The sequence below is a fragment of the Rhizomucor pusillus genome (genome assembly GCF_041956525.1).
Source record: "Rhizomucor pusillus strain CBS 183.67 unplaced genomic scaffold VTP01scaffold_22, whole genome shotgun sequence".
NCBI lineage: Eukaryota > Fungi > Mucoromycota > Mucoromycetes > Mucorales > Lichtheimiaceae > Rhizomucor > Rhizomucor pusillus.
The window spans coordinates 146,840-170,000 of NW_027192164.1; the positions used below are offsets into that span (position 1 = coordinate 146,840).

The following is a 23,161-nucleotide window of genomic DNA, read 5'->3' on the forward strand; positions in this document are numbered from 1 at the left end:
GAGCAATACAGAGCGCCACACATCCCAAGTGCCGAGTCTCTCTATACCATTTTGGACATTAGTTTTCACGCCATTGTTCAGAAAACTATTGCACACCTCAACGGATCTCATCTGGCGTATCCAAATTGCTGCCAGCGAGTTTCTTCGATACTTTGAAACATGGGAAGTTTAGCGCGTTACGCACGACTGCTAGTTGGATCCTCAGATAACCACTACGTATAGCCAGTCAACTATTTACATATGCTATTCCGCTAATATGAACGTTAGCAAACTATGTACAATACTTTCATTTCATCAGCAATTGTTCAGCAATGCAATAAGTTTACATAGAGCTGGATGGTATATCAGCATTCTGGATATTATTGAATTAGATGCTTACGAATAGAGATGCCGCGTGGGCAAACCATCCTGAAGATAGGCAAGGTCATCCCTAAAGAAGAAAAAACAAAGCGAGATAGATACCGATACAGTGAACAGCATTATTATCTTACAACTCTGAGGGGTATATGGTTCAGCTGGCCATTTTCGGCTTGTCGGATGACGTTCCAAGTCATCGACGTTTCATTAGGAGGGATTCTCTGTCAAGTAGTTTAGATATATACTAAAAGAAACATGCACCAACCATTCGGGATTCCAGGGTAAAGACAACGCTCCCTTTGTCCAGCCCTCTCAAGGTTTGAGGTCCTTCTCCGCAAACCATGTTTAATGAGCCGGTCATCAAAAGATAGACGAATTAAATCTATTTTTTCTGGGTTGATGAGACTCGATTGTCTCATTAATTCCTTCGCAAAGCTGCAAATCTGGCTTTGGTCTTCATCTCCTCATTCGACTTCCGGAACCCCACATCTCGCCAGTATACCTTGCTATCAAGGGTATGGAGTAAACCAACGACATCATAGTGCGACTCCTTGACACGACGCGGCGGCGCCGTAATCCGCTGTCGTGTTTCAAGCAAATCGAATCTTAGACCGTCTTCTCGCCGGCCTTTTTCGTAGAGAAGTTGAAGCGTTCGTAAAAGTCAATGAGCAAGGTCGTGAAACACGGCGTAAACATGAACACGAGATCAGGCTGAGTGAAGTATATTCAGCATTGTGTCAATAGATTTTGGAAGGGCTTTTGACATTGCGCTTTTCTGATCTCAGTCAGAAGAATACTAAAATTAAAATAACGTTGCCAAGCATTTTATCCCATTGTCGGCAGCTGCATTTGGTGTTACTCTGGAGACGGATCAAACTTGTGCTTTGAGCTTGATATCAAGAGCAGAAAAGAAGAAATGGAAAGAATAACCAAACAGAATATCGAAACACTTTCAAGGAGCAGCCGTGGGAAAGCAAGAATAGCTGCTTAGCGTCAGAATCAAGAAGCTCGGAGGATGCGGATATGCTTCTTTTGTCGCGAGAGAGAAAAAAAAAGCTCTGAAAGGTCATACTACTTTTACTAAATCCCAAACTGTGGCTATGTATGCTGATTTGTGACAAGAGAAGCAGACAGCCAGTTTTTTAGGGTCAAAATTTCTGATTTAGGCTAGCGCTAAGATAGAAATGTCGACCTTGTGTGGTTGATGGCGGCTAGATGGATATTGGTTACCCATCGGTGGCAAGTCATCGGAAAACTTCGATTGGGAATTCGAGCTTTGGTCACCATGTGACACATGTTTCATTCTGACGGCAGAAAGCGTAACTCTAACTGTAGTTCCTGATGCGCTTGTCAAGAATCAATTATTGCAGATCTGACTCTGATAGATTGCATGTAGCTGCTGCGAGAAACATAATGTTCAGATCAACGTTGTTGCGTCCCAAAAACTTTGTGACGTTGCCGCAGAAAAGCATCTTTTCTTTGCCAGTATGGTCATGCACGATGTACAATGTCCAGTGTGAACACAGATTTCTTGAACATTACCAAAAAGGCATTATCTCGCCAATATGGAAGGTTGAGTTCAACTGTGGTCACTGCCTAAAACTTCCTGATTGGGCATTGACTCTATTTTGCATCCGATGTTTCTCTCTTTCGCTGGTACGCAGAGTTTAAGGAGAAATGTACTCTATGCAAAACAAATATGCATATACCTGATAAATGCATTTTCCCACATCCTGAACATTGTCGAGCTAGGAGGATATCGTTGTCATTTCAATACAGATTGTGGAGTTCGACGGTGGCAAACTTCTCAGTAACCTAAAACGGGTGATTTAAGACATTTTTGTACGAGGCAATGTCCGCCACCGTCGCACAGGCAAGGCTTCAATTCCATCTTCATGCGTGTGCTTATCAGGAGAGGGCGGCATAGATAGGGTGGTACACCTACGTTGAAATTGCTCACAATTGCCCGTGATATATAAACGAGCTTGCAGTACCCGAAAAATTCCCTTTAGCCTAGCGCTCTTCTCTGTCTGCCGCTCATCTCTTCCCTCTATTGTCCGACTTGCTTTTTTCTTCTTTGAACAACGGCAATGGAGACTGTAGCCACGGAAAAATACGAAACACGGGTAGACGAACGAGTCGTCAAATCCCAGAAGACTACCACCCGCGATGCTTACGACGAAAAGTTGAGCTCGTCTTCATACGACCACGAGACAGGACAGGTCCACATCGAGGATGAGGAAGACTCTCCCATCGAAGAAGTCAGAATTATTGTGCCAAAGTAAGTGGACGCAACTATTATTTCTCATTGCACTTAAGTTTTCATGGTTAATAAACTGCTACCAGCACCGATGATCCAACACTTCCAGTCAATACTTTCCGTATGTGGTCTCTCGCCATCATCTTCGCTTGTCTTATGGGTTTCGTCAACCAGTTCTTCTGGTACAGACGAAACGCCATGCAGATCTCGCCTCTGGTTGTCCAGTTGCTCAGTATGCCCATCGGCAAAATCATGGAAAAGGCCATTCCCAAATCTCAGTTCTTCAACCCTGGTCCGTTCAACATGAAAGAACACGTCCTCATAACCGTCGCCGGTAACTGTGCCTTCAACACTGCGTACGCCGTCGATATCATCACCATCCAGAAGCTCTGGTACAACCAAGATATTGGCTGGGGAGGCGGTATCCTCTTGATCTGGACTACTCAGGTATATTCCCCCCCCCACAACCCTAACTTCCATCATTCCCAATTGCGTAAAAATTATTGACATGTTCTTCGCGATAATGTAGCTTGTCGGTTTCGGTATGGCTGGTCTCTTGCGTCCATTCTTGGTCTATCCCCCTTCCATGACATGGCCTGGCAACTTCTCCAACATTTCACTCTTCCGCTCTTTCCACATTGTGGACAAGAACTGGAGCGGTCCAACTCGTCTCCGATGGTTCTTCTATTGCTTTGCTGCCATGTTCGTTTACTACTGGATTCCAGGCTACTTCTTCACCGTATTGACCATGTTCTCCTGGGCCTGCTGGATCGCGCCCGAGAACCGTACTCTGGCTCAAATCACCGGTGCTGCTAACGGTCTCGGTTTGCTTTCCTTGTCTTTTGACTGGGCTACCATTGTATCCTATCTTCAGTCGCCTCTTGTTGTCCCCTGGTGGGTTATTGCCAACGTCGCCGTGGGTTTTGTCATTGTAGCTTGGATCCTCTCTCCCGTAAGTAGTAGGAATTTTGTAGCGGTGCGAATGACCATATCTAATTTTTCTCATCTTCTGTAGGCCCTCTATTACACCAACACATGGAATGCTCAAACTTTCCCTATTTTCACTTCTTCGCTTTTTGCCAAGGACGGTACAATCTGGGACAACTCAGTGGTGCTCACACCTGAATCTACCTTGAACGTCACTGCCTACGAAGAATATGGTCCCTTGTACATGTCCAGCTTCTTTGGATTCACCTACGGTATCGGCTTTGCTGGCTTGACTTCCGTCATTACCCACACTATTCTCTACCACGGCAAGGATATTATCGCTCAGTGGAAGCGCTCTCGCAGTGAAGCTCAGGATATCCACGGCAAGCTTATGCGAGCATACCCAGAAGTTCCTCACTACTGGTACATTTCTATCTATGTCATTTCATTTGCTGTCAGCTTCGCCGTCTGCTATGTCTGGAACTTGCAGCTTCCATGGTGGGGTGTTATCCTGGCCATGGCACTCTCCGGGTTCTTCATCCTTCCTATCGGTATCATTCAAGCTATTACTAACCAGCAACCTGGTCTCAATGTCATTACTGAATTCATTATCGGTTTTGCTATGCCCGGATACCCCATCGCAAACGTTACCTTCAAGACCTATGGTTATATCAGCATGGCTCAGGGTCTTACCTTTGTCAGCGACTTGAAGCTCGGACATTATCTCAAGATTCCTCCTCGTGATATGTTCCGCGTGCAAGTCATTGCAACCATGCTTGCAGGTGTGATTAACCTCGCTGTTGCTCGATGGCTCATGGAATCTGTGCCCAATATCTGTACACCTGAGGGCTATCCGTTCACTTGCCCCAGCGCTCACACCTTCTATTCCGCATCTATTATTTGGGGTACTATCGGTCCCGCCCGCATGTTCGGCAACGGTTCAGTTTACCAGTCCATGCTTTGGATGTTCCTTGTCGGCTTCCTTGCACCCATTCCGTTCTGGCTTGCTTCCAGAAAGTGGCCCAAGATCGAATGGCTCAAGTATGTCCACATTCCTCTTATCTTCAACGCCACCGGTATGATGCCTCCCGCCACCCCTATCAACTTTTCTGCGTGGTGTGCAGCCGGTTTTGTGTTCATGTTCTGGATCCGCAGATACAGGCACGAGTGGTGGGTCAAGTACAACTATGTTACCTCTGCAGCCTTCGACTCTGGTGTCGCTATCGCAACTCTGGTCATCTTTGGCGTCGTTACCGGATCCGGATACACTCCCAACTGGTGGGGTAACGGCGGTTTCGACATCAACGCCACTCCCGATAATTGCCCGCTGGCCGGTGCCAATGCTTCCAATGTTTGCGCTATCTGCTAGCCTGTAATACATTTCTGTATTAATACCTCCTGTATTTTTTCTTCTTTTTTCAACTTATTAATAATGATTGTATGCATGTAATTTTAAATAAATATATAGCATCTTTTTTTTACACACATGGATGATGCGCTGCTTAAAGATGACTGTGTTGGCTGGGTGGCGGCGATGTTGATGGTGGCTGCTGCTGCTGCCACTGTTCATGATTTTGCTCTGCCGAAATTTTTTTCGCTCCCTTCGTTTCTCTTTTCAGACTTTTCGCGTGTAATACATTAATCAAAAATGGGTCGCATGGTACGCATTGCCAACCACGACGCAATCGTTACAATACGCTAAACGCTTTCTTGTAACCAACAGTACAGCCGTGGTAAAGGCATTGCCAGCAGTGCCCTCCCTTACCGTCGCTCTCCTCCTTCGTGGTTGAAGGTAAATCTGGGGACATTGTGCATGAAACTTTGTTTGTTCGCTTACACGCGGTCTTCAGACTTCTTCCGATGAAGTCGTCGACATGATTTGCAAGAATGCAAAGAAGGGTCTTTCGCCAGCTCAGATTGGTGTGATCCTTCGCGACTCGCACGGTATTCCTCAGGTCAAGTCTGTCACCGGCAACAAGATCCTTCGGATCCTTAAATCGAACGGCCTTGCCCCCGAGATCCCTGAGGATTTGTATCATCTGATCAAGAAGGCTGTCTCCATCCGTAAGCATTTGGAGCGTAACCGCAAGGATAAGGACGGCAAGTATCACTTGATCTTGACCGAGTCCCGTATCCACCGTCTTGCTCGTTACTACAAGACCTCTGGCCAGTTGCCTCCCAACTGGAAATAGTATCCTTTTTTCTTCTTATGATATTTGCAACTGCAACCTGCAGGGAAGAGTTTCCATTATTACCATCATCAGGACATTGCGTCAGGGTTCAGCGTTTGGCATGCCTCGATACAGAGACATGCAGCTGTGCTCGGTAACTGTCTACCTTGACCAACTTTTTTCTTTTTTTGTAGTGAATCTGCCACGGCTTCTACTTTGGTCGCTTAAACAAATTAAGTCGGCATCAAGGTCTACGGATGCAGTGTACGTTGCTTCTTCGATCGACAAAAAGTTTTCATTTAAATGGTATACACTCTATTCCAATAAACTTATCAACGGGGTAGCTGTCTTGCTGCTGCTCACCTGGTGACTCTACATTGTCCTGAATCAAAGACGAGAGATATAACGTAGAGCGATATTGGTGACATTCTGATTTGGGTTTCGGAATAAACGCGTATTATAAGCGATGGGTGAATGGGTAAATCTTGCATCTATTCTTCCGAAATGGGCATGTAAACTTCGAGAAGGAAGTCTGTAGACTGTTTCCGCACATGGTTCGAAGTAATAGAAAATAGCAGCTACACGACTATATCTTGTGGTCACGGGAGTATTCCATGATGCCAGGAAAAAGTTTTCCCAAGCCTTCAATGCAGCTTTCTCGTGATTTCTTTCAAATTTGTCTGCTTGTTTTCTTCATCATATGAAAAAGCAATGAAACTCGTCAGTTGTATTTGAATCTTCGGCTAGTACGTATATATATATATATATATATCTATATATATTTGTTATCGTCTCTTTCTATGTACAGTGCTGGAAGTTGAAGTTGATCAGACCCAGCGAAAATGTGCCACCAGTCTGTATTTGAGATTGAGCCACCCAAGCGAAAATGAGCCAGTCTAATGAAAGTTCCTTTTCCTTGTCCCTCTCCGGTCCTGCGTAGTCACGTAACTGATGAATCCATAGGCAGTACAAGTTGTGGCTTCAGTCGTGGTTAAATTCAAGACAAGCATACACCTTTTCCAAATATTATTGTCGCTGCAATTTGTCGTTTTGGTGTATAAATGTATTATAAAATTCACAAAATGCGACATTACTTTTGGGAAAAAGGTACTTCCAGACGAGAAGTATTGGTTCAGGTACAGCAGACAATCAAATATATGCATGCTGATTCTGAAGAGGCAATTTTAGGGTCTGTAGTTGCCATAGCATGCTCAAGACGATTGCACCGGAGGAAGCACGAAGCGGAAGCAGGAGGGCAGATCGAAGACGATGAATATATGCGATTGCTGGTAAACTCATATGGTACTTGCTTAGTTGACGCTTCGGTAACTCTCATATTAGCGTTCCATTCGACGAACTCCCCTTATGGATGAAAGCATCACGATGACATCTGTGCCGGCTTTGGAATACCTGCTCTTATTATCCCTTGCCTTGTTAAACATCATGTTTCGTTTTCTGCACATGGAGTGGCAAAGACCGAAATCAATTTCGCCTGTTAACATGCGCGTTTCTGGTCGTCTGCTTCGTACTTTCTCAATGCACATCAGATCCTTATGGATGCGGAAGTAAAGGTTGATATAAACAAAGAGAGTACAACGCATAAGAAAACACGGAATGTGTGGAAAAAGAAAATGGGCATATGTACGGATATGAACAAGGGAATCATACAAGGAAATACATGAAAATGGACGCGTGGCAAGTGAAGTAGCCAGGTTCAGTCAGAGCCTCCGTGATTGTTCTCTTACGGGATGCCTTGGGCTTGGCGAAGCCATGCACCGGGGGGATGGGGCAAGGAGGAGATCCGTCAATCGTGGGCAAGACGATGGTGTCATCCGCCTCCACAGCCTCCACAGTTGTCTTCACCATGGTTTTGATTTGCCACACCAACGATACCAGCGGCATGATCTTTTTGGAGAACTGTTTCTCGGAACGTGGGAACTCGTAAGGGCCTCACTTTTGTGATTCGGCAAACTGATCCCGCAGGGGAATCGAGTATGTATGCCGCTACTTGTAGACCTAAAATACGCGTTAGTAAGCGTCCACAAAGCGAGCACTACACTATTTTACCAGAGATGAGAAATCCGCCGAATTTAACCGCCCGTACCTTTGATCGGGAGTTCTTAGCCAATTGGACAAACGTGTCCTTCAGTGTCCTGGGTAGCTTGAGCGGACCCTCCTTTATCGCCTTCGTTATTTAAGAGAGCAACCGTACTCGTGCTCGAGGTAGGAGAATCGTAAATCCATCTTGGTCCCAGTTGGCCAGCTGGCCAATGCTGCTGTGTGATATCCAAGGTTGTAAGAGAAAGAGGAGAATGAAACGAACATATAACATCATCTTCGATCTGAAGAACCTTACAAGAGTCTCACTATTTTACTGTCTCTGTCTATTACTACTATCTCACGCTAACCACTCGTCACCACATGCTGCTGCTGCTGGAGAGTCGTGCAGCATTCTTTCTTATTGAAGAAGCGGTGCTTGCCTTTTCTCTACTATGATCGTTTACATGTCTCAGATAATTGATTAGCCATGAAACTTACCAGTGGACTTCCATCACCGACTCATCACACCATTTATCTATGAAGCCCCAGATGCAATGGATGAGGTCAGCCTCGGTATTGCCGTTGATCGGCAGGTGCTTGTAGAAGAAGATATCCATCGCCTCTACGATCGATTTACGTGCTCAATAAAGATCGGCTTGTGTAAGAGGGTGGAAATCTACTTCTTGGCGACGCTGCAAAAGACTCTCGAGGTCTCTCTAGAATAAAGAATTGCCTTTAGCCCAATGTTTGATCATACGACCTAAAATAAGCAACTTACCTTCCCGAGGTACGAAAACAAGTACTCTCTCAGCTCGGGAGGTAGATCTGGCAGTTTGGGAGCTGATTTCAGCCATCTCCTCAGACGAGAAATACTCGGAGTCAGACCACACAGCGTCTTTCGGATCGATGATTCGCGAATGTAATGAGTTTTGGAAAAGGCAGGTGTGTTAATAAAGTTGCTTTATGTATCCTGCATGAGCTGCTTACGCATTTGGTCCCCGACGGCCTTCTTTTCTCTTCCTGGCGCTCTGGTTATCCAGCCACCATTTTTGGTTGCATGGAGTCCGTCATATGTTTGCTGAACCCACTTGAGATCCAAAGCTGATAGTGTCGAAGACGTCGAACTTGATGCTTGAGACTTGGAGCTATCACTTTTGTCGCAGCTGAATCTCAAGAGGTTCAGCTTATGCATGCCTTACACTGACCTTGATTCAAATTCCCTGAGTGTCCCAGTTTTATGGTAATAACACAAGTTTGCTGTGTTGATCCAGGTTAGACGAAGTGATCCATATTGTTGGAAGCGGCTCACCGCAGACCAAAAACAGATGAATGACCTTTTTTCGCTGACCCTGCACATCCCGCACTGTGTTCGGGGTGCATCTGAACGTATCATTCGCGAAGACTGCCCACGCTAGACACGGCATTCGCTGACGTTCTGGGAATGCTGCCTGGCTGGTGAGAAGGGATTATGAATGCGCCTATTTGAATAAAAAAAGTAATGTTCTACTGTCTTCTGAATGTTATCCATCCGGCTCAAGTTCATGGCCAGGTGGCCCAGATACGCTTAGGCTGGCTCAATTTGGGCACAATGGCTCATTTTCACGGGGATGGCTCAGTCAATTTTATTACGGCTCAAATTCAGACTGATGGCCCATTTTCGCTGGGTCTGATCAAATACAACTTCCAGCACTGCATATAAAAAGTTTTCAACTGTACAAAATTGCAGGACATATATATATTGGAATGAACGGTAGGGAATGAGGATGTATATGAGTGGGTATGTACAAAAGCTGCTGCTGCTGTCATTCGGGAACGACGGCGGAACAAAAACGATGGTGGTTGTACAAAAACGGGTGGTAAGATGCAAAAGGAAAGGGAAGGAAACAACAGAACGAGATGGTGGGAGATAGGAGGGCGTGCGTATGTCGGAGACTCGGATCAGTGGTGCAAGTGCTTTTTCATTCAATGTCATCTTGCTCTTCGCTGATAGTTTCGAGCGATGATGTGGAAAATCGCTTGTTCCGGCGATGGGGGTCGGCATGATAACTATGGTGATTATCATGTGCCATTATTTGGTTTTCGGTATCCTCTTCTTCGTCAACCTCTTCAATCACGGGCGACAGTGCGAAATGTCTGTGCGATTTGTTGACTTTGTATGCATGGAAGAGGTTGCTATCCGCTTCGTGGAGACTTCTGTGGTGGAAGTTTGGCAGGTCGCGAGGGTAGATTTCAGTAACGTAGCAACCGAGTTCGCTCATGATACTTGTTCAAAGAAGAGAAATGCAAACAAGCAATGAAAAAAAAAGCAACAATGGAACGGGTATTTATAGCCGGTTGATGTGGTTCCTAGCTAAGAGCATGCGCCGTCTCCGCGCGCGAAAAAGATAGGGTCGGAGCAACACTGCGGCAGTTTTTCGTCCCGCAGCAGTAGCGGCATCATCAGCTTGCCGCTTTCGGCCTTTCACTCCTCCTGAGAGTTTCACACAGACAACTGATATGTATGATGTATGTCATCATCGCTATCCATCGAGTACCTTCTGGAGCTTTCAATGTGCAGTTATCTTTACCTGCTGACCCTGCTTTTGAAATAACGTTATTCGCAAATGATGACGAATAGAGTTTCCTTTTGTTTCCCTTTCCGCACCAGCCGTTCTTTTCAGTGGTCCGTCATGATAGGAAAGCTTGATCATCCAATGCCTTTTCTTTTTCTCATGATGTACCCTGGAAGCGGAATCTTCCAGGGGAAAAAAGTATAGATCCGCTTATGTACGATTTGTAATAGTACCATCTCTGCTCCACCCACATCATTCGTTTAGATTACTACTACTACAACTGCCATATATTGTAGAGCTCCCTGTGATATGTGATAAGTTAAAATTGGGATTAAGGTATAGTATAAAGGCAAGGTTGGAAGTTAATGTTTCCACGATTGATGAATGGTGTGCCTTGTGTCTATAGATAAGATAAGATAAGAGGATTAATAATATGTCGATGTGATGAGGTGGCGAAGCAAGAGGCGTGCACGGTTGCCAAGTGGCGCACTAGCAAGATAAAGCGACAGAGCTATGCGCCACCAAAGCCATAACTTTGGATTTAATGAACATAGGAACCGCGCTGCGGCGATTAAGGTACGAGCATTGAAAACGATCCAGAAAAGGAAACCAAGAAGAGGGCGGAAGCGTTCGGTCCGCCGTCCTTCTTTGTTTGAACCCGAACAATGACCCATGACCACACCATGTCCGATCAACCGTGGCAGAGAATTCTCCACGAACCTGTCAATGCAAACTACTCTCCGTCAGATGACTGGCGCAATGTCATTGACGGCTACGAAACGGGCTCCTCCGTTGATCACAGATTGGAACGCATATCCAAAGAGCTCCTAACGAATCAATGGTTACGAATACCCATTCAAGAAAAGCTGCGCAAAATGCCTGATCCTCCTCTGTGCTTTTGCGGCAAACTGGCAAGAAAGACTACTATCTATGGACATGGTGTCCTTTACGATTGCCACTGGTGGACGGTTGAATCAGAAAAACGGATCTGCGGGTTCCATATCCACGGATACGCCTGGGATATGTTTCGCAAGGTCTTGGAGACGGGGAAGCACTTTAGCGAGCACGATCCTGAGCTGAGGACATGTCCGTACTTTAACTACACTTTCTGTGTCTTGTTTCATATCACCAACGGCTACTTGGTGCGTCATTTGAAAACACTCCCCAAATGCTTTTGTCAATTACCAGTCATCATGTCTGAAAAGATCGAATATCGTCGTCCGCTTAGAATTTCTATAGTGTTCAAGTGTCGCAACTATGACATTGCCGGAGCCAAGCCAAAGTGTCTGTACATGTTGTCAGCTGAACAGGTACCTTTTATCAAACCGAAACAATCTATCCATCAACTCGATTTCGATCGCGAATTCTTCAATCCAAAATACAAGGAATTACTTAAGCAGAAAGGTCTCGTCGACAACGATGAGGGTGGCGATAGGGAAAAGGAACAACAGCTAGCGACTAATACTACTACTACTTCCGACGACGACGATAACAATGAAATAAATACAAGTACCGATCACAGCAACAACGACGACGATCAGGAGGATACCAATGCAGATAATGAAAACGCCGAGCAGCAACATATTCCTTCTAACCAAACTGACCACTACCCATCCAATACCAACGATGACGCTGCTGAGCAGCGACCTACCCCATCTAACGAAGCTGACCACAATCCATCTGATAAGGATGATGCCAATGCTAAACAAGGACGATCTGTTCCTTCTGGCGAGACTGAAAACAATGGCTCTAACGCTGTTGAAACGCAATATGTTCCTCCTAGCGACGACGCAAGCGAAGCAGTTTCAGTATCGAGCGACGATGCCAGTTTTGTCTCTGCGATGGACAGAAGCGTTAGAGGCTGATTTATTTTTTAATCCTCTGGCCTGAACGATCAACATTGTAAATATCAACATTGTAAATTCTTTTCTCTCAAGCATAGCTCGAGTTGCTAGTCGTTGTATATCAAATGTAATATACCATCTTTGCAGCTGTATATATTTATAAGCAAATGGTTTAATATACACGATGTAACAAACAATGTTGCTGTCAAGATGGGGGAGGAGTGGCTGGTAATATCTGAAACTGCTCGCCGTGCCCGGAATCATTATCATACAATGGCGGCAGCAAGCAGGCGTCTTGGTTCTTTGGGTTGACCATCCGTGCCACGGTTGCAATGGTAAGGCTGTCAAGCTCGACGGGCGATAAAGGTGGTTGGTGCTGATCCGCAGTTTGCTTGCATGTATATGAGTGCATCTCTCGAGCATATCTTGCCTTGTCTTCCTTTGCTTTTTGCTCCCAAGGCATCCTCTCCTGATCCGTCATGCTGCGCCATTGCTGTGAAATCGCTTTGCTTACTTGACCCACGCTTGCGTTCGGCATCCGCGCTGCCACGCTTGATCGAACTGACTTAGAGTAGAACAGGAAGGCGCTCATAGGGTGTTTGGGCGCCTTTGGATGCTTTAATCGTTTCTTTTTGCGTCCGCGAGGATCACGACCGGCGGAGGTTGCTTTGTCGTTGGAGTTGTCGTTTCTGTTGCTGCCGTCGTTTTCAGGCACTTTGCGTTTTTTTGCTGGTTTCGATTTGTAGCCAGCCTGCAGTAACTCTGCTTTTGACCGCCGGCAATAAATAAAATTCGTGTGCCCTTTCATATGTTGCTGCTTTATCTTTTCTGCTTCCTGATTGTAGTAATCTTTCCGTTCCTATACATTGGCAGAAAATATTTTGGTGATGAGTCCTTTTGCATTGTTGCAGATGTATATGTTCGATATTGAGGTATTACCTGGGGCAGTTGACTCCATTGTTCACTGATGGCCTTACTGATCTCCGCTACTGACAGTCCAGGAGTCTCGGCAAGGATCTGATGTCGTACATCTCGGTTAAATAAAAGATACGCATTGGGAGGGCGCTTTAATCGCTCGGGTTCATCAAAACGACGTCCCGGCCGCCTTTGTGGACTGGCACCTGTCAAGTTTGCTAGCGCTAGTGCCTGCGCCTCGGCTGCGGCGGAATGACTAGCTACGTTCACAATGTTTCGGGTCGCGGGTATCTTTAGCAAAGGTTCGTGCTCGGGGCGCTGTGTCGTTGAGGTTTGATGGTGGTGACGTTGATGATGGTGATGATTTCCGATTGCCTCCTCCTCCTCTTGCTCATCGCTGTCATATTCCTCCTCCTGCTCCTGCTCTCCTTCCGTCTCCTCGTCTTCTTCATTTTCTTCTTCCCCTCCTTTTTTCTCGTCGCTTTTATCTGAAGTGCTGTGCGGAAGAAGCCGTTCATCCTCATACGCTGATTGAGGTACTGTCCATGCCAATATCGTGTTCGCTAACCGGGTTGTGTTGTCGCTCGTCGCAGAATTAGAATGATGGTCTGTGCTTACGCCACCGGCGGATTGTGGTTGCCCAGGGGGCTCAGATGTTGTGACACCACCCATTCTTGTTGTTTGATGCTGTCTGGGAGTCTCGGCTCGTGCCCTCTTGCCGCTGTACATTAATTTCTGCCGCTGCTTGTTAATTATGAGTCAACATGAAACACTTTCTGAGAAGTAAGCAGTATTTGATATCTCTTGTTTCACATACCTCGCCCGCTTCTTTCCATTCTCGGCCAACCGACATGCCGCCAAAATTATTGGGAATCGGCGTGCGCATCTCTTGCCTCAGCACATGCGACCGTTTCCCGGCATTGCTAAATACGAGATGGGTGTGCCTCGAGCTTGATGCTGTTGTTGCTGTTGTTGTTATTGTTGTTTTGTCCATGTCTGTTTGTAGTTTCGGATCTTTCTCGAACTGTCGGTACACGTCGTGCAATTGTCCCATAGGATCATGCATGCTATCCTTCCGAAACTGATCGAGATGTAGATCTTGGTCTTCTGCATTATAATCTCCAGCCCCCTCATTGACAGCAGCGGCAACAGCTTGGATTGAATGCCACCAATGGATATCCGATGACAATGACCTAGGTGAATGCTCTGGACATGTACACATTTTAGCTGGTATTGTTATGCAATAGTATGTGTGTAATTTTTTTGATGCCCACCTTGCAGTTCAGGTGCGAACCCTGACTCAGCCATTGTTTCACATTGCCAGTGATGATCAGATCGACGTTCCTGACGATGATTGATATTACTGTCATTGCTGCTGTTGCTGTAGGACGGCTTTGCCAAGTATTGACTCTCGAGTGCTGGTTTGTGCTGCCTCTGTGCAATGTAAGAAAACATGTAAGTGGCTACACTCCCATTGAAACTATATTTGCATCAGCTTAAGCTTGCTCACATGATCGGGTGATGATGATGACGACGATGATGACCATCGGCTGGAAAATACATTGGCATTCAGAAGGGGGTGTGATCCAAAATATGTCGAAGTCGACGGTTGCGGTAGCGGCGGTGTTGGAGAACTAGTAGTATTGTCCGGCAACGGTGGCGATGGCAGAACAGGCAATTCTGGCAGGCTTCGTCTTATGTCGCGTATTTGTCTTGCTGTGCTGCTGGGAAATGGAAGGGTGCGTTCAGTCCACGCGTTCAGATCTCGAGCTTGTTCTTGAACTGCATACGCTTTATTGTTGTTATTATCTACAAAGGACGTTGATCCATCCTGCGGAGATCGCTGTCTGCCTTTTCCTGACTGATTAACAACAGAAAGCCCATTCAGAAAAAAATAACCTAGAATATAAGAGTCGCAGCAAATTTATAAATTACCAGAATTGAATAAGGTACATTGGGTAAAGCCGACCAAGGCAGCGACGTATGCGCTTGGAACTGAGCGGCTGCTGCGTGGAACCGGTCGTGTTCGCCACGGTTGTCTTGAGCAGCCATTGCGCTGTTTTGGTTGTTGGTCTAGCTGGTAATGGCGTGAATGGAGATGGAGGTTGGGTTGCAGGGCAATGGGGAAGAGAGAGAGAGAGATCCAGATCACGTCGCAGCGAAGGGCGGATCGTCAGTCAAGTAGAAGCGCGAGGAGAGCGGGATAGGGGCCAAAAATTGCTGCTTCTCCACAAACGACCTGCATGAGCGTGTGTGCGTGTGTATGTGTGTGCCCTCGCTTATTCCGAAACGAAATGTGCGTTCGTGTTTCGAGTGCGGAGGAAAAGGTGTCAGCCCTTGCCTCTTTAAAGGTTTTTTTTTTTTTGTAGCACACACCCAAGAGCTGTCTTCTCTTCTCTCCCCATCCATATCGACACAGGAACAGAAATACCTGCAATTACGTTTGATGCGTGCTTCTATACCAGAGAAATGTCTTAAGAGTTTCACTACGGCTGCAGCGGATCGCTGTCGGAACAATGGCTTTGGTTCTAAACAGATTCATGACCGATCTTGTCTTCTGTCATACGCCGTACTGACGACTCATTATCCCGCGAATTTGTTTGCTTCCCTGTTGCCAGGCACGGGCCCCTTGAGATGTCTTGTATCTAAGATACGATCTTTCGGACTCGATCACCACCCCTCCGTCGTTACTCAACAATTTTCCAAATGTATCTACAGACATATTCCTTTTAGTCTTCATATATTGGTTCACGACATAATCGTTCTTGTATAACTCTTTGCTTGCACGATTGTAATTAAAGTATATTCTAGAAGTTACCGTGATGTTACAGAGAATACCTAATACAAATCCATTCTGATCGGAAGATCAGTATATTACTGTCAAGGACATATGCAGCACTGTACAAATTTCTTACGGAACTCGGTATGTACATTGCACTGTGCTTTATTCGATTTGTCAGAGATAGCAAGATGGTATTATATGTGCTTTGATCCTTGGTACGCGAGTTCCCCTTGAATCACACGAGCTGGTTACTGCTGCAAATACAGCCTTTGCCCTTGTCCTCCTCCTGCCAAAAAAAACTCAGCGCGATTTCTGCATAGCAACCACGAGTTTTTGGTATTTAAACAGCCTCCCCTCCTCTTCGTGGTACCTGAATCGATCATCTATCCTTCATTCACCAATGCCTTCTCCACATGTCAGCCAGGCACTGGCTGTTTATACCAAGGGCACAAAGGCGTGGTTCCCCGATGAGCAAGAAGGTTGGGTTTCTGCGACGTTGCAAACCAGCGACGTCAATGACACGAACGTCAAATTTGTTTTCGTGAACGATGACGATGCCAACCGGGTATTTTGAGCTCTGTCTTGTATTTCAAAATATATAAGCCTTATTGACGCTGGCTTCTTATTCTTCAGGAACATGTTTTTGCAAGTTCCATGGCAGATCTCGAGAAAACCAAAGGGGACAATTTGCCACCCCTGAGGAATCCTCCAAAGATGGAGTGTGCAGAAGACCTGACTAACCTAAGTCACCTCAACGAACCGTCAGGTGGAGCTTATTACTACGAATACAGATGTCTTTACGAAATAGGCTAATATTTTTTTATAAAGTCTTGCACACGATCCGCGCTCGATACAATCAACGACTGATTTATACGTACTCTGGCATCGTCCTCATCGCCACCAACCCATTCGATCGCGTGTCCCTGTACGATCCAGAAATCATTCAAAGATACTCTGGGCGCAGAAGAGGCGAATTAGAACCGCACTTGTTTGCGATCGCTGAAGATGCATACCGCTGCATGATACGTGAAAAGTCAAACCAAACCATCATTGTTTCAGGAGAAAGGTAAAGATATCAATTGATCGTGCAAGTATTTCAATTAGCTGACTGAGAAAAACAAAAAAAAAACTTCGACAGCGGTGCAGGCAAGACTGTCAGCGCGAAATACATTATGCGTTACTTTGCAACAGCAGATGATAAAGAAACCATCGGCAAGGCAAAGCACAGCGACGGTGCAATGACAGAGGTCGAGGAGCAAATCTTGGGCAAGTAGATAAAATGGCTAGCAACAATTTACAAGAGTTGCTTACATTCTTCTCCTTTTGCGTAACAGCTACCAACCCGATCATGGAAGCGTTCGGTAACGCAAAAACGACTCGAAATGACAATAGTTCCCGTTTTGGAAAATATATAGAGGTAAAAATTCCTCTCGCCCTTTTTTTGCAGCAGCAACAGCAACAGCAAGGTGATTAGTTTTCTGACTGCAAAGCTACTAGATTCAATTTGACAGCCGGTGTAACATTGTTGGCGCAAAAATTCGAACATATCTCCTGGAACGATCTCGTCTTATCTTCCAGCCGGCAACTGAAAGAAATTATCACATCTTTTATCAGGTACAACACACTCTTGTCCATGGCCATCTGCCGTGTACATATGCTTACAACACGTCCATGTAGCTATGTAAAGGAGCTTCCGCTGAAGAACGGGAAAAATACAGTTTACGGGAATGGTCCGAATTCCACTATCTGAATCAGAGCGGCACTGGAGAAATCAACGGTGTCGATGATGCGGAAGAGTTTGCTCTCACAAAGACCTCTTTGTCAAAAGTTGGCATTTCAGCAGACACTCAGCAACAGATCTTCCGTTTATTATCAGCATTGCTACACCTCGGAAATATCGAAATCGGCGGTCGCAACGACGCAATGCTTGCTGACGACGATCCGTCGCTGCAGTTGGCTACCCAGCTCCTCGGTATCAACAACAACGAGTTCAAAAAGTGGATTGTCCGCAAGCAGATCATCACTCGATCCGAAAAGATCATGACAAACTTGAGCCCAACCCAGGCCCAGGTTGTCAAGGATTCTATGGCCAAGTTTATATATACCAACCTTTTTGACTGGCTTGTCGGTGTGGTGAACAACAGTCTCTCTTGCTCTGAGGAACTTGAAGGCGGTGTTGCCACCTTCATTGGTGTTCTTGATATCTATGGTTTTGAACATTTCAAGAAGAATTCTTTTGAACAATTTTGTATCAATTATGCCAACGAAAAGTTGCAGCAGCAGGTAATACCGAACGTGCTGTAAAGTCCAAGGGTTATCCCACTGATTTTTTCTTTTACAGTTTAATCAACATGTCTTCAAACTGGAACAAGAGGTAAGCATACTAAAAAATGAATCTTTTGCGTATGAAATAATCAATATCGAAATAACTTTACAGGAATATGTGCGAGAAAACATTGACTGGACCTTTATTGAGTTCAGCGACAACCAAAAATGCATTGAAATGATCGAAGCCAAGATCGGTATCCTCTCATTGCTTGACGAAGAATCCCGTCTGCCTTCTGGCTCTGATCAAGGGTTCTGCAACAAGTTATACTCCAACTTTGGATCAGCTGATTACCAGGACTACTTTAAGAAGCCCCGTTTCTCAAACGCGGCCTTCACCGTTGTGCACTACGCTCACGATGTGCAATATGAAGCAGAAGGCTTCCTGGAAAAGAATAAGGATTCTGTGCCTGACGAGCACTTGAATCTCTTGCAAAACTCGGAATTCAGTTTCCTTGCTGACATGATCCAGCGTTCTGAAACCATCGGTGCAACACCTAGCCCTGCAAACGGGGGTGTAAGTTATTATCATGCTAACTTTCAAAGCAGCTTGTTTGGTTGACATAAGAGTTTTCGTAGACCGACCCGCACCGAAAGAGTAACCTCGCCATCGCAAAGAAACCGACGCTTGGATCTATGTTCAAGGTAAAGTGATTATTATGCCAACAATGGTTTTCAAGCGCAGCACATGACCTTACATGCACAACACAGCTGTCTCTCATCAATCTCATGGAGACTATTGCCAAAACAAACGTCCACTATATCCGCTGTATCAAGCCCAACGAAGCCAAGGTTGCGTGGGGATTTGAGCCCAACATGGTTCTCGCCCAGCTACGTGCCTGCGGTGTTTTGGAAACAATCCGCATCAGTTGCTCAGGATACCCATCCCGATGGACTTTTGAAGAGTTTGCTGACAGGTAAATTAGGTTTCAAATGATATTCCTTAAGATCTTTCTTTTTTCACTTACTTGGCTTGTAATCAAGATACTATGCCTTGGTGGATACTAAGCATTGGTACCCCAAGAAGGACCAGGACGTTCGCCAGCTTTGCAACGCGATCGTGGAAAAACATATCAAGGATACCGACAAATACCAGGTCGGACTTACAAAGATCTTCTTCCGTGCTGGTCAGGTAAAACGCAAAAGAGCATACATAAAAAAATACGTTGTTAGCTAATTCTAGCTAAAACGTGTCACAGCTCGCTTATTTGGAAAAATTGCGCACTGACCGATGGAGCGAGATTGCCATTGTGCTGCAAAAGAACGCGCGCCGCTATCTTGCACGACAAAGATACCTAAAGACAATCCAACTTGTTACGCGTTTGCAGCAGATCGCCAGACAAAAGGTTGCAAAGCAAAGGTTGGGGGAACTGCGCCGCGAGAAGGCAGCCCTGATTATTCAGAAATACTGGAGGCGTTGCCTCGTCAGGCGTTGGTACCTGAATCAGCTACGTATCATCATGCAGATTCAAGCCGGTAAGAAGAACAAGCACATAAAAATTGTACATTGCATTGCAAACGCTAAAACACGGTATATTAGCATCCAGGGCATTGATTGCACGAAAGCGTTTCTCAATGATACGAGAGCACAATGCTGCTACCCAGATCCAGAAAATAGTCCGCGGATGGTAAGGCATATAGCCATAAAGAAAGGAGAACAATATCTGAATATTACGATAGGGCTGCTCGCAAGCGATACCGAGCACAGCTCAATCACATCGTTCGCTTACAAACATGCATCCGTGGCCGAAGCGCGAGGAAGCAGCTTGTTGTCATGCGAGCGGAAGCACGGTCTGTCAGTCACTTTAAAGAGGTGTCTTACAAGCTGGAGAACCGTGTAGTCGAGCTGGCACAGACATTGGCGCAGCAAAAGGAGGAAAAGGCACGACTAAAGGACAAGGCAGCTGATCTGGAGGCCCAAGTCCGGTCGTGGATTGCAAAGTACGATCAACTGGATGAAAAGGCAAAGAGCTTGGAAGACTTGGTCGGCAAGTGTAGCGACCAGACAAGCTTCCAGCAAAAGCGGGACAATCTCCGTGGCGACTATATGCAGACTTTCAACAAGATCAAACTTCAGGATAAGGAGATTGCACACTTGACAGAGGAGTTGACTCGCCAAAAGCAAGAAATTTCTGCCATACACCAAAGCTCATCAAACCAAGTTGCTGCTGCTGACAAGCCCTTGGAAGAGACGGATATGGCCGAGTTAAAGGAACAGATAGCAGCTCTGAAATCGCAGTTATCACAGACATTGAGCAAGACACGTCGGTCAACAAAAGATATCAATGGTAGCACTAAGAACCGTCGTTATCGAAGAGGAGGCAGCAGTAGACTCTACGGCAACCAAGGCATCATTGATGTCAACAAGCCCGCTGTTGCGTCCGACCACCCATTGTATGAATTACTGTGGGACAATAATTTGTTGCAAGAGGATATTTTGAAAGGTCTAATTTTGTCACAAACACCGACGACTGAAGCTCCAAGCACTGCTTCCTCCTCCCGCAAGGATATAGTTTACCCGGCCCACCTCATCGGATTGTGCGTTACACAACTCGTGAAAAAAGGGTGTATAGCAGAAGCGCAGCGTTGGTTCTTTATCAGTACGGAGACAATAGAGAAGCATTGCTTGGTAACGTCAGACGACATGTCAGTTTATATATTTTTAGAAATCGCTAATCGGATGGCATGGCATTAGAGTTTCAAGGGGCAGGATGCTTCCGTGCCAAGTGCTCATTGGCTTGTGAACGTGCAAGAGTTATTGTCCATCCTCAGCACATCAGAAATCAGTCTGGAGAAAGAGCTGGGATCATCGGATGATTGGCATGCAATTTCTGGATTTTTGGCTGAAGCAAAGCATGAGATCATGACCATGGAGGAGGGTATTTACGGCCACTGGATGACCGAAACCAAGCGCCAGCTTCAACGATTGATTGTACCGGCCATCATTGAAAACCAGCCTCTTCCCGGTTTCGTTGTCAATGGTATCGGCAGCAGCAGCAACAATAGCAATAGCAGCAGTAACAGCAGTTCTGGCCAAGTCTCCAGCTCCATTGACGAGTTACTGGCAATTCTGTCGCAAACAGCGGATCTAGCGCAGACGTATTCTATGGATAACCTTGTACTGGAACAAGTCGTGAACGAGTTACTAAAGTACATTGGCGCAGTTGCGTTCAATGAGCTAATTATGCGTCGCAATTTTAATTCATGGAAACGAGGTACGACTGACGATAGTAAAATTTAGAGCAGGATTGGGGAGCTTATTTGTCTTTATTTAGGCATGCAAATTCAGTGCAACGTTGCGCAGTTGGAGGAGTGGTGCAAGAAACGTCGACAGCACGACGCCACAATCCAATTAGAGCACCTTTCACAAGCAACAAAGTTGCTGCAACTCAAAAAGACAACGGCCGAAGATATTAAGATTATCACGGATGTGTGCTGGACATTGTCGCCGGCACAGATCCACAAGCTACTCCAGAGCTACAGCCCTGCAGAGTATGAGGTACGTTAGTCTGCGTGTACAGTATCTGGCTTATCGATAAATTAACACATGTATATGTACATAAAGGAGCCCATAAGCCACGAAGTGCTTCGAGGAGTGGCATCCCGCATCGGGGCCAAGAAGGACGTTCTCATTACAGCATCATCTGTAGACGAACCAGTGTTTTTTGATATTCCCGTACCACAGACAAGCTTAGCAGCTGACTCTTACATACCAGCCAATGTAAGTTGTTGTGGCGCGAAGCCCCATGTCCTCCGCTCTAAAACCTTATGAATTTTCGGATAGGTACACGTTGAGCGACTCGAGCATTTCATAAAGGCAGTAGTTTCGTAAATTACTAGATTATATTTCTTTCTCTATCTCGTCCTATATCTCGTTGTCAGTCACGAACTCACAATATCTATATACAAATATAATCAATCCACTCGTCATCATCACCTTTTAATGTCATCCAGAAATATTTGCACTTAGAGACAGATAGGCAGCTTGTTTCAAAGAGGAGAGGAGCTGTGTTATATGTTGTTTGTAGTACAGGTGCGATGATGATGGTGATGATGTGGTCCACCCCCACTGGCAAAAAAAAAAGTCTTGGCTGATGATGGGTAGTGGATGGGCCGCTGCCCCGCCCAGCCGAGGAAAGTTTATATAAAGCTATCGGGTGTTCGGAAAACGTGAGCGTCATTTTTTTCTTTCGTCTCTTTTTCCTTCTTCTTTCTCTCCTTTTTTTCATCTAATTCAAGAAATCGATCATGTCTGCCCCGTTGCCTCCAGGTAATAAGCATTTCAGTCTGACCATTTATTCCTTTTGTGTATTTTTCTAATCAGCGAAACGGCTATTAGGATGGGAAGCCCGTCAAGCTCCCGATGGCCGATAGTAAGAAGTCTTGTCTGAATTTGATTGGATTTTTTAACTCTAACGATCAATCCGTCCGTCCCGCGAAAAGCTATTTCATTGATCACAATACCCAAACTACAACATGGGAGGACCCCCGTGCAAAGTACGGCGGTGCACCTCCACCGCCTCCCGCCTATGGTCAACAAGCTCCTCCTCCTCCTCCACCACAGCAGCAACCTTACTACGGCGGCGGTGAGCGCGCTGCGTACGGTGGATACCCTCCTGCTCCTCCTCAGCAAGGTTCTCCGTACGGAGGATACCCGCCTCAGCAGCAACCAGGCTTCGGTACTCCTCCTCCTGTGCCGCAGGGCTCGTATCCCGGCACCGCGGGCCAGTCCCCTCAGCAACAGCAGCAGCAGCAACAGCAAAAGCATGGCATGTCCACCGGTGCCAAGATTGCCGCCGGTGTTGCAGCCGTTGGAGCCGCTGGTCTCGTAGGCTACGGTATCGGTGAATTCGTCGAGCACGAGGAGAACCAAGAAGAGCGCATCGAGCAATTGGAGCGCGAGAACCGTGAATTGGAAGCTGAGCAGCAAAGTAAGTTAATTAATGTAATCAGGTGTATATATATATATATATATATATATATATATA

The 23,161-nt window shown here is 45.9% G+C and overlaps 11 protein-coding genes across 11 annotated transcripts in view; 7 read left to right on the forward strand and 4 right to left on the reverse strand.

Annotated features, from left to right (window-relative positions):
- Positions 1–2,447: 2,447 nt before the first annotated feature.
- Positions 2,448–4,913, forward strand: VTP01DRAFT_5443 (uncharacterized protein; the record flags this gene model as incomplete). The annotated part of the gene is made up of 4 exons (XM_069384236.1): positions 2,448–2,638; positions 2,704–3,064; positions 3,147–3,569; positions 3,633–4,913. The coding sequence occupies 4 exons, from the start codon at positions 2,448–2,450 to the stop codon at positions 4,911–4,913; spliced, it is 2,256 nt and encodes a 751-aa protein (XP_069235360.1).
- Positions 4,914–5,192: 279 nt separating this feature from the next.
- VTP01DRAFT_5444 (40S ribosomal protein uS15) lies at positions 5,193–5,943 on the forward strand (the record flags this gene model as incomplete). The annotated part of the gene is made up of 4 exons (XM_069384237.1): positions 5,193–5,204; positions 5,268–5,336; positions 5,395–5,735; positions 5,910–5,943. The coding sequence occupies 4 exons, from the start codon at positions 5,193–5,195 to the stop codon at positions 5,941–5,943; spliced, it is 456 nt and encodes a 151-aa protein (XP_069235361.1).
- A 238-nt stretch (positions 5,944–6,181) lies between these two features.
- Positions 6,182–7,284, forward strand: VTP01DRAFT_5445 (uncharacterized protein; the record flags this gene model as incomplete). The annotated part of the gene is made up of 4 exons (XM_069384238.1): positions 6,182–6,193; positions 6,833–6,851; positions 6,904–7,004; positions 7,057–7,284. The coding sequence occupies 4 exons, from the start codon at positions 6,182–6,184 to the stop codon at positions 7,282–7,284; spliced, it is 360 nt and encodes a 119-aa protein (XP_069235362.1).
- Positions 7,285–7,377: 93 nt separating this feature from the next.
- Positions 7,378–7,617, reverse strand: VTP01DRAFT_5446 (uncharacterized protein; the record flags this gene model as incomplete). Its single annotated transcript, XM_069384239.1, has 1 exon — positions 7,378–7,617. One exon carries the CDS (start codon positions 7,615–7,617, stop codon positions 7,378–7,380), a length of 240 nt encoding a protein of 79 aa, XP_069235363.1.
- Positions 7,618–7,719: 102 nt separating this feature from the next.
- On the reverse strand, positions 7,720–8,609 carry VTP01DRAFT_5447 (uncharacterized protein; the record flags this gene model as incomplete). Its single annotated transcript, XM_069384240.1, has 4 exons — positions 7,720–7,731; positions 7,783–7,819; positions 8,393–8,471; positions 8,534–8,609. 4 exons carry the CDS (start codon positions 8,607–8,609, stop codon positions 7,720–7,722), a joined length of 204 nt encoding a protein of 67 aa, XP_069235364.1.
- A 758-nt stretch (positions 8,610–9,367) lies between these two features.
- Positions 9,368–10,013, reverse strand: VTP01DRAFT_5448 (uncharacterized protein; the record flags this gene model as incomplete). Its single annotated transcript, XM_069384241.1, has 2 exons — positions 9,368–9,738; positions 9,803–10,013. The coding sequence occupies 2 exons, from the start codon at positions 10,011–10,013 to the stop codon at positions 9,368–9,370; spliced, it is 582 nt and encodes a 193-aa protein (XP_069235365.1).
- A 977-nt stretch (positions 10,014–10,990) lies between these two features.
- Positions 10,991–12,172, forward strand: VTP01DRAFT_5449 (uncharacterized protein; the record flags this gene model as incomplete). The annotated part of the gene is made up of 1 exon (XM_069384242.1): positions 10,991–12,172. One exon carries the CDS (start codon positions 10,991–10,993, stop codon positions 12,170–12,172), a length of 1,182 nt encoding a protein of 393 aa, XP_069235366.1.
- A 184-nt stretch (positions 12,173–12,356) lies between these two features.
- Positions 12,357–15,118, reverse strand: VTP01DRAFT_5450 (uncharacterized protein; the record flags this gene model as incomplete). The annotated part of the gene is made up of 6 exons (XM_069384244.1): positions 12,357–13,010; positions 13,091–13,807; positions 13,884–14,272; positions 14,341–14,500; positions 14,577–14,927; positions 15,002–15,118. 6 exons carry the CDS (start codon positions 15,116–15,118, stop codon positions 12,357–12,359), a joined length of 2,388 nt encoding a protein of 795 aa, XP_069235367.1.
- Positions 15,119–16,248: 1,130 nt separating this feature from the next.
- VTP01DRAFT_5451 (uncharacterized protein) lies at positions 16,249–17,122 on the forward strand (the record flags this gene model as incomplete). The annotated part of the gene is made up of 4 exons (XM_069384245.1): positions 16,249–16,413; positions 16,482–16,614; positions 16,677–16,914; positions 16,987–17,122. The coding sequence occupies 4 exons, from the start codon at positions 16,249–16,251 to the stop codon at positions 17,120–17,122; spliced, it is 672 nt and encodes a 223-aa protein (XP_069235368.1).
- A 74-nt stretch (positions 17,123–17,196) lies between these two features.
- Positions 17,197–22,005, forward strand: VTP01DRAFT_5452 (uncharacterized protein; the record flags this gene model as incomplete). The annotated part of the gene is made up of 15 exons (XM_069384246.1): positions 17,197–17,265; positions 17,346–17,462; positions 17,526–18,131; positions 18,190–18,222; positions 18,286–18,690; positions 18,753–18,818; positions 18,885–19,090; positions 19,158–19,305; positions 19,373–19,649; positions 19,714–19,801; positions 19,854–20,802; positions 20,869–21,388; positions 21,449–21,672; positions 21,739–21,894; positions 21,958–22,005. The coding sequence occupies 15 exons, from the start codon at positions 17,197–17,199 to the stop codon at positions 22,003–22,005; spliced, it is 3,912 nt and encodes a 1,303-aa protein (XP_069235369.1).
- Positions 22,006–22,421: 416 nt separating this feature from the next.
- The window catches only part of VTP01DRAFT_5453 (uncharacterized protein), a gene marked incomplete at both ends in the record, with an annotated part of 1,546 nt that continues 806 nt past the window's right edge, over positions 22,422–23,161 (forward strand). Inside the window, 3 exons of the mRNA XM_069384247.1 lie at positions 22,422–22,443; positions 22,513–22,546; positions 22,617–23,104. Of these exons, the coding sequence (XP_069235370.1) occupies positions 22,422–22,443; positions 22,513–22,546; positions 22,617–23,104 (544 nt within the window). The remainder of the gene's footprint in view (positions 22,444–22,512; positions 22,547–22,616; positions 23,105–23,161) is intronic.